This window comes from Pezoporus flaviventris, unplaced genomic scaffold (assembly GCF_033815535.1).
Source record: "Pezoporus flaviventris isolate CSIRO_AGI_PZ_B2104156 unplaced genomic scaffold, CSIRO_AGI_Pfla_v1 ptg000165l, whole genome shotgun sequence".
Classification (NCBI taxonomy): Eukaryota; Metazoa; Chordata; class Aves; order Psittaciformes; family Psittacidae; genus Pezoporus; species Pezoporus flaviventris.
In genome coordinates, this window is record NW_026892713.1 from 42185 (window position 1) to 55031 (window position 12847).

The 12847-nt window shown below is 60.1% G+C and overlaps 1 protein-coding gene across 1 annotated transcript; it reads left to right on the plus strand.

Annotated features, from left to right (window-relative positions):
* Window positions 1-603: 603 nt before the first annotated feature.
* GMIP (GEM interacting protein) lies at window positions 604-12459 on the plus strand. Its single transcript, XM_061480038.1, is given in 19 exon segments — window positions 604-796; window positions 4983-5076; window positions 5176-5251; window positions 5354-5408; window positions 5807-5932; window positions 6171-6235; window positions 6502-6612; window positions 6839-6919; window positions 7326-7511; window positions 7610-7747; window positions 8064-8254; window positions 8330-8436; window positions 8868-8954; window positions 9063-9145; window positions 9148-9369; window positions 9600-9788; window positions 9870-10007; window positions 10089-10285; window positions 11952-12459. Coding segments are annotated over 19 exon segments (2847 nt in total).
* Window positions 12460-12847: the final 388 nt, after the last annotated feature.

Genomic DNA, 12847 nt, shown 5'->3' on the forward strand with positions numbered 1-12847 from the left:
AGATGCTCAGGAGGGACTTGGCATCCTTGGGGATGCTCCATGCAGGGATGCTCCATGACTCCACGCGCGGGGCTGCGTACTCAGGACCCAGACCAAGGGGTTGGGTGCTCAGAAGCTCTTCCAGCTCCCGGCGCAGCCGAAGGGGCCGAGCTGCTGCGCTCCATCCCCTCCTCCCGAGCTCCTGCCCTGCTGCTCCTCGCCAGCACCAAGGGCAAGGCCGTGGAGCCCAACGAGTGCCGTGGTTGCTGCCCTCTGCCCATGGGTGATGGGTGCCGAGGGCGGGGGCTCCTTCCATGGGGCAGCTTGCTCCAAACCCAGCCAGGGACCGGGTACCCGACCCTTCCCCGTTCAACCCATCCCCGGCCCTCAGCACCCTCACGGTAAAGAGCTCCTTCCTCCCAGCGAAGAGATGGGGAGCGCCCTCCTTCCATCCCCTCTTTTAACCCAGGAGCGCTCTCCCTTCCGTACCGCCGGCACCACGGGGGCTGCTCGGTGCCTGGCCGGCCGCTCGGGGCTGTTTCCGAGGCAGCAGAGAGGGCTCTGAAGGCAGGAACCCCCCCGCAGCACCCAACCCATCCCCTCCGCACCCCGCACATCCGAGTTATGCAAATCGCAGGAGGGAAGGAGCCGGCGCTGCCCGCCGAGCCCTCGCCGCGGCCGCGGAAGCGCGTCGGGCCCCCGAAGGAGCCGGACCCCTTCGCACGCAGCCCTCATGGCCCTTTGGAGCCTCCCTCTTCAGGCCGCTCTGAGCAAGGCTTTGGGGCGGGCTCGGCTATGGGGGAGCCAGAAGCAAGCGGTAGGTGCTGGCCTGAACGCTCTTTGTCGGGGCAGCTTCGGGGGGAAACGAGAGGGAGCCCCGGGGGGGGGGGGATGTGGCTGCTGGAAACCAGCTCCAAGTGCCTCTAGAAGGGTTCCCATGGGCAGGACTGTGCGGTTCTGTGGGGCTAAGATGGGTTTCTGTCATGGGTTCGGCCTGGGTGCTGGCTTATGTTAGAGGGAAGGATGCGGCCCCCCTGTTTGAGAGGCTTGGAGGACCTCGGGCTGCTCCGGGTGCAGGATCAGCTCCAGTCCTTCTGCCAAGGTCCTTGTGCTCAGAGGTGCAAGGCCGAGCTATGGATGGAGTTTGAGTGGGGGTGACCCCCAGTGAAGCATCCTAGAGGTCTCGGTACCACCGAGTAGGAGCCCCTCGTGCCAGAGCCCTTGGTGTCTTGTCCTTTGTCCTGGGTTGAGAAGGCATCAGCCAAACAGAGAGCTGCTGTGGCTCATGATCACCCCCAGATTCTAAAGATGCTTGTACAGAACCTTATATCGAAGTCTGTTTTGCTGCCCTGCAATCTGGGTCTCACCAAGCACTTCGCCAGGAGAGAGGATGCTCCGTTGAGCCGGCGAGCATCCATCTGGATCGGAGCTCCCTTCAGACACAGCCCCGTGCAGGGATAACAGCTGAGGGCCTTTAGAGCAAAGAGGCTGTGCCATGCCACCCCAAATCCCCTGCGGAGCGTGACCGCAGATACCAAATCCAAGTGGGGCGCAAGAGCCACAAGACCCCATCTCTTCCGGAGGTCGAGTTTGCTCTTTTGCAAAGCCAAAAGGGCTGGAATGAAAGATTTCCTTCAGGTTTATGGCTTTTTAGTGCCCTCAGTTCCTCCTCCTGGTGCTCTTCGGAGGCTCCTTTCCTTGCTTTCCATCCGCTGTGATGGATTGTGACGCTTCCATCGCTAGCACTTCCTTCTTGCGCAGGTTGAAGCAATAAGCAGGCGGAAGTTCAATAGAATTGCCCTTTTCTCACCCAAAAAAGCAGGGGTTTGAGGGCCTGGAAGCTGCCACCTCTCACGATGAGGCTGGGTTACTGACATCACCCTCTAAAGCTGGGTCTGTTCGCACCCTACCGCATCCGTGCTCCGTCCCTGCTCTCAGACACCCCGAGCCGCGCTCGGCTTCCGCTCCAGTTGCATCCCCTACGAAGTGGAAACTCCCCCCCTCCCCTTTCCCCTTCGTGCTTCATTAATGCCCTCGTTAATCCCTTCTGCTATTTAGGGCACCCGACCTCGCTCGTGCTTCCTGTCGGCTGGGGGCCGAGCCCCACTGTAAATGCCAGGGCTGCTGAGGCAGGAAGAGGCGATGAGAAACCAGGGTGATGGAGGGGAAGCCTTGCATTGGTTTGCTCCAAAGCTGTTGGGCGATGCTCAGAGGGGCAGGGACGGCGTGCCGGGGGGCCGGAGCATCGCCCCATCGTCGGTCTCACTGAGGGGTACCTGACAGAGCCCCAGGTTGGGGTTGGAAAGGAGCTTAAGATCATCCGGTTGCCCAAGGCTCTGCCTTGAGCACTGCCAGGGGTGGAGCACCCACCACCCCCCTGTGCCAGTTGTCCCAGCACCCTCACAGGGCAGAACTCCCTTAGCTCCAAGCTGAACTTCCCCTCTTCCAGCCTGGACCCGTCACCCCCTGTCCTGCTGCTGCAAGTCCTCTCCAGCATCCTCGTAGCCCCCTTTGGCTATCGGAAAAGTCTCTTTTGGTTAAAAAGGGAGCATTTCACGCAGCCCGGTTGGGTTTACGCAGTGCTGTAGGGCAGGGGGGCTCCACACACGCTGATGAGAGGTGCCTTTGATGCAGGAAGGGGAGCCCTGCCCCACTGGAAACCACCCAGATGTTGCATTGCAACGGGCCAGGCTGAGGGCAGAGAAGGGGAAGACGCTGCTGGGGCCAGGCTCGAGGTACCAGGGTTGGGCAATGGTGCCCCACTGAGCCGGGCTTTAGGGCCTGGCCTCATTTCTCGGGAGCTGAAGGGGAAGTGATGCTTCTGCTGAGCAGCACAAGAGCTTCTCCTGCTGCAAATACCCTCCTTGTCGTCCCCGCGCCAGGGGCAAAAGGCAGGGAAGAGCTTCCCAGGAGAGGATGCAGGTGTGGGGCCGACAGCTAAGGATGCGCTGGCCTTCAAGAGACACGGATGGGGTTTAATCTAGGGAAGAGTCAGCTTCCAGATCAGCTTCCCAGTAAGAGAGCTGGTTTGGAAGTGATGGGGCCATTCGCAGAGCCACAGTGGAACGGCTGAAGGACCGCGGCAGAGTCGCTCCGAGCCCGCGGTCCCGTATCCCGGTGCCGCAGAGGATGCTCTGCCCCCTAACCCTAAAGGGCTTCCCTCGGGGTCTGAAAGGGCGGTTTATGGGCATCAGCAAGGCCAGGAAATCTCGTGTTCAACGTCTTTCTAGCGTTACCTATAGCAGTCTCTGCGGGTCTGCTGGTGCCTTGCTCACGGCCAGCGCCGCTCAGGTTGAGTCAGCTCTTCCCGTCGCTGGTGGCGACCCAGAGACCTTAAAGCTGACACCAAGCAGCAGGAACGGGTGGGATCCACCTTAAATCAGGGCTTGGTTTACCACAGCTGGGGTTTGTTACGGTTTGGGTTTGTTGCCCCTTGCCTTACGAGCCAAGGGCTGCAGAAGAACGGGGTGAGACGTTTGGAAGCTGCCTGTGGGCTGCCTCACATCCTGCCCTGGCTGCGAGGCGTGGGTTTATCCCCAGGCACCAGGTGCTGGGCTCACCGTGCAGCTCTCCCTTAGCATCACTGGGCCACCAGTGTGTGGGACAGGGAGCCCAGGGGTTCCTTGCAGCTCCTTCAGGGTGGCCCCTTTGAAGTAAGGGGTCCAGAAGGCTTTGAAGAGGGAGCCCAGCCTAAATGTGGACAGAACAGAAACCAGTGCCCAGCAAAAGCAAGGAAAGGGGGAGTTTTCCCAGCTCCCTCCTGATGCCAAAGGGAACGCAGCACCTGGCCCACGCTGCCCAATGCTGACTGTGAGGAAAGGGGGCCTTCGGTGGCCCAGCTTCTCCCCAGTGTGGAGGTGATGCTGGTGCCGTGGCTGCCGTCACCGTGTGATTGTGATGCACCAAACAAGGAGCTCCGTGGAGCAAAAGCCCTGCTACAAGGAAAAGGAGGACGGGGACCGTGTTCTCCCTTCCCATCCTTTCCTTGCGCTGTCTTCGCAGCCTTTACAAGCCAAACTCGACTGTCAGCGAAGCAACTGCAGACGTAGCTCAACCACATCCTGTTTCCTGGGCTGCCAAAAGCACAAAGAGCAGCCCCATTTCCTTTCGCTTTCACCAATTGGGCCCAGTTTCACGGGTTTCAATGCTTTCCCTTTGTTTTTACCTCCCCCCCAAGTCAGTTTGAGCCTCAGGCCTCGGTGCCAAGTGCATGAGTGAGATTACAGCCCCCAGAACCCCACATCAGATGCATGTGCTCACCTCTGGCTTGCTACGGGTGCAACCATGGCCAGTGGGGACCAGCACAGGGAATGGGCTGCACGTCCAGGATGTGGCCTGCTGGGGTCCTGGGGGTGATGCAGGCTCCTGCAATGCAGGTTATTGCCTGGGGGTATTGAGAAAGGGTCCCATAAAGGTGCTGCAAGGGCTGGAGCAGCCCTGATCTGGAGCCAGGCTGGTCCAGCCTGGAGAAGAGAAGGGTCCTGAAGGGGAGAGCTTAGAGCAGCTCCAGTGCCTGAAGGGGCTGCAGGAAAGCTGGAGAGGGGCTTGGGATGAGGGATGGAGGGGGCAGGACAAGGGGAATGGCTTTAACCTGCCAGGGCGGAGGTGGAGATGGGATCTTAGGCAGTTTTCCCTATGAGGGCAGTGGGACACTGGGATGGGTTGAATGGAGAAGGTTTGGATGCCCCATCCCTGTTCAAGGCCAGGTTGGACACAGGGGCTTGGAGCAAGCTGCTCTAGTGGAAGGTGCCCCTGTCCATGGCAGAGGGTTGGAGCTGGATCAAGGCATGGTTTGGGCTGGAAAGCACCTTAAGGTCATCTCCCCCTAACCCTAAAGGATGCTCTTCAGGTCTCTTCTAAGCCAAACCGGTCTGAGACGCATGGATTCTGTGGTTCCCTGTGTGTCTGCAGAGGGCTCAGCCCTGCTCCCCTGCACCTCCACCCCCCCCCGCTCACCCCAGGGGGCTCGGGTGTCCCCATGGGATGCTCTGCCCCACCTCCAGGTCTCAGCCCTCACGAGAGGATGCCCGAGGGCCGGCAGCGGTACAGCGAGATATTCCGCGGCCTGGATGCCATCGAGATCTCCATTGGGAACGCGTACGTAGAGGAGGAAGTTGAGGGGGGGCTCGGCCACTTCCCTGGCTCTTTGGAACCCCACTGGAGCTCGGTGCCTCCTTTCCTCTCCCCCTGCTCCAGGGCAGTGGATCTGTTCACGGGTGACACCGGCAGCACCGACAGCCCAGCCCCAAGCGCGGCCACCGAGCTCATTCCGGTAGGAAAAGACCCGTATGATGGAAGAAACCCCCCACATCCCCAAACCCTGCGCTCTTCTCCCGTTTTCCTGGTCAATCCCTGCCTCTTTTCCCCTCCACAGTTGAGTGGAAGCTTCTGCCAGAGCAAAACCAGCCCAGAGAGGCCAGAGCTGACAGGTAACAGCGCCAGCTGAAACCCAAAGAGGGGACGTTAAGCTCTTGGCTCCCCACCCGGTGGATGATGCCGGTGTCCCCACTGCCACCAGTCCTGGAGCTTCCCACCCACTCTTCGCTCCTAACCCCCAAGACATCGATTCCCAAACCTGTGGTGGTTTTAAGCACAGGGAAGATGTCCCCAGGGAAAGCTGGGATGCTCCGGAGCACTTTGGAGGATTCTCATTGGTTCTTGTCGCTGGCATCCCGAAACGCAACAGGGACTTGGGGGTTCCTGAGAGGAAAGACCCCAGTTTCTACGCTGCTTCCCCCCAGATTCCATGGCTCGGGATGGGTTGGAAAGGCCCTGAAGGACTCACGCAGCCCTGGGCCCTCCTGAGCCTGCCTCTCTCGCTCTGCAGCTCGGGAGGCAGACGAGATGCTGCTGAGATGCGAGGGCGGCATCGAGGCGGCGCTCCGCTACGCCAAGCTGTGGTGCAAATACGTCAAGGAGCTGCTGAGCTGGATGGAGAAGCGCCTGGCTTACGGTGGGTCCATCACGGGTCCTGCTTATGGGGGGGGAAAAGAGCTTTCAGGAGGTGCTGGGTAAAAGACCACAGCCGAGAGCATCCCGTTGCAAGCAAAGCATAGGGAGAAGCGGGCCCAGCACCGACCCCTCGGGCTGCTTCGGATCAGGAGGACGAGGAGGCAGCGTTTGTGCTTCCAGGAATGATCCCGCTTTGCCAAAGGCACCTCCGGTGCCTGATCCGCTCTGGCCCTTTACAGAGACAGAGTTTGCCAAAGGGATGGTGAAGGTCGCAGAGGCAGGACAAAACGCCGTCTCCCAGCAGGTACGGCTCCTCGTGGGACGGATGGGATGGGGCTGGGAAGGCCCTTAGGATCATCCACTTCCAACCCATCGCCCCGGGGCCTGTCGCTGTGTTCCTGCTTCACGGGTGGGTTCCCGTTGGAGAAGGAGGAGCAGAGCAAACGTGCTCCCTGCTGCAGCCCTCCAGGACCCACGCCTCCGAGCCCATTCCTCAGCATGGGAATAATCCTTTCTCCTTCCGCTGGCTGCTCCTCCGCCGGCCCCAAGGTGCTTTTTGGCTTTCCGCAGCACGAGATGCCCCTCTGGGAGCTCTATCAAATGGTCCTGGAACACGACATCAAGGTTGGGAATGCGGCGGCCGAGGCGGCAGGGCTGCTCCAGCAGAAGGAATTCTACCAGGTGCTGTATTTAGGGAGGACTGCTGGAAGAGTCCATGGGAGCATCCCAGAGACGTGAGGAAGGGCTTTGTCCCGGTCTGAGGCCATGGAGGGGATAAGGAAAGAAGGGGATGGACCACCCTGATTTGAAGGGAGAAGGAGGCAGCTCACAAGGGCTGTTTCCTAACGGCACGCCTTTTCCTGCCCCATGGGGACCTCTTCCCACCCTCCCCGTTCTTCCCCTGCAGCCTCTGTCAGCCAAGAAGAACGAGATAGAGAAATGGAGGAAAGAATTCAAGGACCAGTGGACAAAGGAGCAAAAGAGGATGGTAAGAGGCCAAGAGATGGGCCTGACGTGATGCCAGCCAGGGCCCCCCCCACTGACACGGCCAAGCAGTAACTGCATAATGGGATATGCATCCAGCTGTTGATAATTGAAGAGTACAAGGAGGGGGGAGGAGGGATGCTGGTGGCATTCCCGTGCCATCCTCCCGCATCCCATCCCCTCCTGGTACCCGCAGAGCACGGATGCAGCTTGGCTTTAGCCCGTGGGAGGTGACCCAGGGCTGCTGGGGCTGCGCTCGGAGGGCACCCAGGTGGGGAGCCCTGGGAGGCGGGGGGGGCGCAGAACACGGGTGTCCATGGGAACGGCAGCATCCATCCCAAGCGGGAGGCAGGCGCTTCCCGTCCCGGCGCTCCCCAGCATCCTAAAGCCGTTCCCGTTGCGTCCCGGAGAGCGAAGCCCTGGGCTCGCTGCGCAAGGCCCGCCTGCAGTACTGCCAGCGCCGCGAGGAGCTGGGCAAAGCGAAGCTGCTGAGCGCCAGAGCCGAGGACGAGCACCAGCACCCGCAGGGCACGGCCGGCGCCGGCAGCAGGCACCTGGAGAAGCGGCGCCGCTCCTGCGAGGAGGCTCAGGCCAAGGTGAGCGCGCCCGCTCGAGCATCCCCTGCGCGGCGGCCCCTTCCCACCCATGCCAGGGTCTTCCTTCCTCTTCCTCTTCCATTCCCGGTGGCACGCAGGTTCAGGAAGCAGAGGCTTCGTACAAGGCGAGCATCACCGAGGCCAACATCCGGAGGCAAGAACTGGAGAGGGTGCGGGCGCGGATCGTCTCCCACATCCGGAAGCTGGTTTTCCAAGGGGATGAGGTGCTGACGTGGGTACGTGGGGGGCTCCGTCCCGGGGAAGCTGCTCTTCATGACGCCACCGTTCCAAAGCGCTTGGAAGCAGGGCGATGCTCTGGGTAGTCTCAGCTATCCAGCGATGGTTGCAGTTGGGAGTGCTCCCGGGATGCAGGTTTCCACATAGGAAAAGCGTGGGTGGGGATGAGAAGTCGTTCCCATCTGCACAAGTGGTGGTGACCGAGTTTGGGTGGTGACAACCTAAAGGCTGGTGAATGAGTGAGGTTCAAGGGAGGGAAGAGCACCTGGACTTGGACTATTAAAAGGGGCTTTGGGGTTTCTTTCCACCCCTAAGGTCACTCTAAGGATGTTCAAGCAGCGGCTGGCTCAGTCAGAGCAGATCCCAGTGAGGTACCAGTACCTGGCCGAGGTGTGCAAGCCATACAAAGCAGGCCAGAAGTACCTGGAGTTCATCCAGGCTCTGCAGAAGAAAGACATCCCGATGGAGGTGTTCGAATTCGAGCCGCTGCCTCTGGGAGGCCAAAGGTAGAAAGCGAAGCTGAAATCCCAGCTGGAATGGCAGAATTCCACGGCGCGACATCGTCTGCAACCGCTTCCCAGGTCCCCTCCCATCGGCAAGAAGAAGATGGCAGTGCAGTGCCCAGGACCTTCCTCCGCTGGGAAGGATGGGAGCACGCCGGAGGATGCATCCCGGCACGACGAGCAGGGTAGGTTCATGCTAACGGGGATGCCCCAACTTGCTCTCCAGCCATGGGATGGGTTGGGTTGGGTTGGGAAGGGCCCGAAGCTCATCCAGTTCCGACCCCCTGCCGTGGGCAGGGATGCTCCACACTAGACCACGGTACCCAAGGCTTTGTCCAACCTGGCCTTGAACCAGGGATGGAGCATCCCAACCTTTTCCTTTGGAGCCATTGCAGTGTCCCAGCACCCTCACAGGGCAGAACTCCTTATCTCCATCCTGAGCTTCCCTGCTTGAGTATGAACCCGTCACCGCTCCTCGCTGCGCTTCCGATCAGCAAAGAGCCGGGAGGGTTCTCACATTCTTCGGGGCAGCATCCAAGGATGTTTATGGGTGTTCCTGGGAGCTTGGCTGGGACTCGAGCCCCCGCTCAAGGATCCCAAGGCTCCCCCTTTGCAGCTACGAGCAGGGCCCTCTGCAGCGACCCCGAAAGCCTCGGGGGCAGCTGGGAATCCCGCTCCTTGGACTCTCCCAGTTCCAGCCCAGGTGAGAGCCGTGGAAACCCTGCCCCAAAGCCGGAGGGCATCGGCTCTCCGCCGAGCCTCGTTGTGCGCCGTGAGGGGGAGAACAGCCCCGGTTTGCTGTCTCCTTAAGGGACCTCTACCAGGAAGCTGCTGAAGGCGCCGTCCACCGGCGCCGTGTCCTCCTCGGATGACTTGGAAGAGAGGGATCCCTTGGAAAACGGTGAGGCCCATCCCGATGCGGCTCCGGAGGCGGAACCTCTGCGCAGGGATCGGTCCCTCTCCATGCTGTCTCCATAGAAACCAGCGCATCCCAGCCGCAGGCGAGGAGCATCCCCCTCTCCAGCGCGGCCCAGACCCACCGGCTCCGCAAGCTGCGGGGTCCATCCAAGTGCAGGGACTGCGACACCTTCATGGTCAGTGGCTTCGAGTGCGAGGAGGTGAGGGCTGGAAGACCCCACTATGATGGAGCCCGAGGTGACCACCTATGGGGGCCCCTCTGCCGCGTTCTTGTGCCTCCCCTCCCATCCAGAGCATCAGCCTGGAACCCTCTTGGGGTCCGTGGGGCTTTGATGCTTGAAGGGCCAGGAGATGCCCTTCAAGTTCAGGCACTGCTGGAGCCCCCCCCCCCCGGCCCCATAACCTTGCTGGGGGGGTTCTGCCCTCTCAGTGCTGCCTGGCCTGCCACAAGAAGTGCCTCGAGAGCCTGCTCATCACCTGCGGCCACAAGAAGCTCCCCAGCCGGGTGCCTCTGTTCGGGGTGGACTTCGCGCAGGTCCCTCGCGATTACCCCGAGGAGGTCCCTTTCCTCGTGGTCAAATGCACCTCGGAGATCGAAGCCCGGGCCCTGGGCGTGCAGGTGAGGACGCCGTTATCCTACCCCCCCCCCCCCTTGCTTTGGTCTCCTCTGCATCCCAACCCCCTGACCCGGACCGCGCAGGGCATTTACCGCGTCAGCGGATCCAAAGCCCGCGTGGAGAAGCTGTGCCAGGCGTTCGAGAGCGGACGGGGGCTGGTGGAGCTCTCCGAGCACTCCCCCCACGACATCACCGGGGTCCTGAAGCATTTCCTGAAGGAGGTGGGTAGCCCAAAGCTCGGGCCCCGCCACCCACAGCCCTCGGCGCGGGTAACGCGCTGCTTCCCTCCCCTCTCCCCGCAGCTTTCGGGCCCGGTGCTGCTGTCCCAGCTCTACGACGAGCTCATGACGTTGGCCAAAGAGCTTCAGAAACCCACGGAGGAAAGGCTGGATTGGGCAGCCTGCCCTTCCGAGCCCATCCGGAGCATGAAGGAGGTGCTGAGCAAACTGCCCGGCAGTAACTACAACACCCTGCGGCACCTCATGGCCCACTTGTACAGGTGAGGAGGTGGTGGGCGCGCTGCTCAGCATCAGGACCGACCACAGGGGATCCCTGCCAGGGGAGCGGGGAGCTCAGCACCACTCGTGTATGGGAAGAGAGTTTGGGGTTCCTTGGCCTCGAGAGCCAACAGGCTGTTGAGGAGGGTAAAACATTAGGGCATGGAAAGGACCATCTTAATGGCCAAGAAGGACCAGCAGGTCCTTGGTGCTAACACTTCATCAAGTGGAGAACAGGGTGCTAATGCTTCATTGAGTGCAGAGCAGCCTTAATGACCAAGAAGGACCACGAGGTCCTTGGTGCTAACACTTCATCAAGTTAATGACCAAGAAGGACCACAAGGTCCTTGGTGCTAACACTTCATCAAGTGGACAACAGGGTGCTAACACTTCATCAAGTTAATGGCCAAGAAGGACCACAGGGTCCTTGGTGCTAACACTTCGTCAAGTGGAGAACAGGGTGCTAATACTTCATTGAGTGCAGAGCAGCCTTAATGACCAAGAAGGACCACGAGGTCCTTGGTGCTAACACTTCATCAAGTTAATGACCAAGAAGGACCAGCAGATCCTTGGTGCTAACACTTCATCAAGTGGAGAACAGGGTGCTAATGCTTCATTGAGTGCAGAGCAGCCTTAATGACCAAGAAGGACCACGAGGTCCTTGGTGCTAACACTTCATCAAGTGGAGAACAGGGTGCTAACACTTCATTGAGTGCAGAGCAGCCTTAATGACCAAGAAGGACCAGCAGGTCCTTGGTGCTAACACTTCATCAAGTTAATGACCAAGAAGGACCACGAGGTCCTTGGTGCTAACACTTCATCAAGTTAATGACCAAGAAGGACCAGCAGATCCTTGGTGCTAACACTTCATCAAGTGGAGAACAGGGTGCTAATGCTTCATTGAGTGCAGAGCAGCCTTAATGACCAAGAAGGACCACGAGGTCCTTGGTGCTAACACTTCATCAAGTGGAGAACAGGGTGCTAACACTTCATTGAGTGCAGAGCAGCCTTAATGACCAAGAAGGACCAGCAGGTCCTTGGTGCTAACACTTCATCAAGTTAATGGCCAAGAAGGACCAGCAGGTCCTTGGTGCTAACACTTCATCAAGTTAATGGTCAAGAAGGACCAGCAGGTCCTTGGTGCTAACACTTCATCAAGTGGAGAACAGGGTGCTAACGCTTCATCAAGTTAATGGCCAAGAAGGACCACAGGGTCCTTGGCGCTAACACTTCATCAAGTGGAGAGCAGCCTTAATGACCAAGAAGGACCAGCAGGTCCTTGGTGCTAACACTTCATCAAGTTAATGGTCAAGAAGGACCAGCAGGTCCTTGGTGCTAACACTTCATCAAGTTAATGGTCAAGAAGGACCAGCAGGTCCTTGGTGCTAACACTTCATCAAGTTAATGACCAAGAAGGACCACGAGGTCCTTGGCGCTAACACTTCATCAAGTGCAGAGCAGGAGGTCAAGGACCAAGATGACCCAAGCTCTCTTTCACCCACCTCTGACCACAGCTCCCGAGCATCGCCCACTCCCGGTAGGGCCGCACCATCCAGCTCCAGGGTTCTCCCTGCTTTCCCTCTCCGAGGAAGCGGGGGTGTGGGGCACCCCACGGCTGCCGAGTGCGTTCGGGTGGGGAGCCCCTAACGCTCCCGCTTCCCTTCCTAGGGTGGCAGAGAACCACAAGGAGAACAAGATGTCCCCGAGCAACCTGGGCATAGTGTTTGGGCCCACCCTGGTGCGGGCGGGCGCGCGGAGCGACGCCTCCGTGTCCTGCCTGCTCGACTCCGGGTACCAAGCTCAGCTGGTGGAGTTCCTCATTGAGAACTACGAGCGGGTGTTCGGGCCGGAGGAGCTGCCCCCGGCCTCGCCATGGGACCGCGCCGCGTTGGAAGAGGAGGGTGAAGGACCCCGGAGCCCAAACCCGACCCGGAGCCCAAGGGTAGAGGTAGAGCTCCCAGGCTGCCCCTGCTCCAGAGGCAGGGAGGGGGATCTGTGGTTAAAGAGAGCTTCCTTCACACCCAGCAGCCCTGCTTCCTTACCCGAGGGTTATTCCAAGGGGAAGCAGCGGATGCGGTGGGAGACCAGCACCTTCTGGGACCGCTCTGAAGGGTGGTTTTGCTCTGGAGAGCAATGGGGGTTCCATACTAAGCTGCTGGCTCTCCCTGCTCCGTAACTTTGGGAGCAGCTTTGTGCCCCCAAGACCCAGCAGATCCCATAGGACGACCCCACAGGGCCCTGCCGCATCCCTAAGCGGCGGCCACACAGCCTGGTTTTCCATCGAGCATCCCGAGCTTCACAGCTCTTTCCTCCCAAGCTATTTCCCTGCGCTTTGAAGCCAGCAACGGGCACGGCATCCCTGCGCTGGGTTTCCTCCTTTCCACGCTCCTTTTGGTGGGCAGGAAAGGGGAAATCCCTTTGCTAAAGTTAAGGAAAAGGGAGCGAGAGCTGCAACTGGGGGATTCCCTGCCTCCTGCTTTGGAGCTGCGGGTGCTGCTGCGCAAGCCTCTGCCTGCAGCGACCCTGGCCACGGCTGATGGGCAGGGATGCTGCTTTGCTGCTTC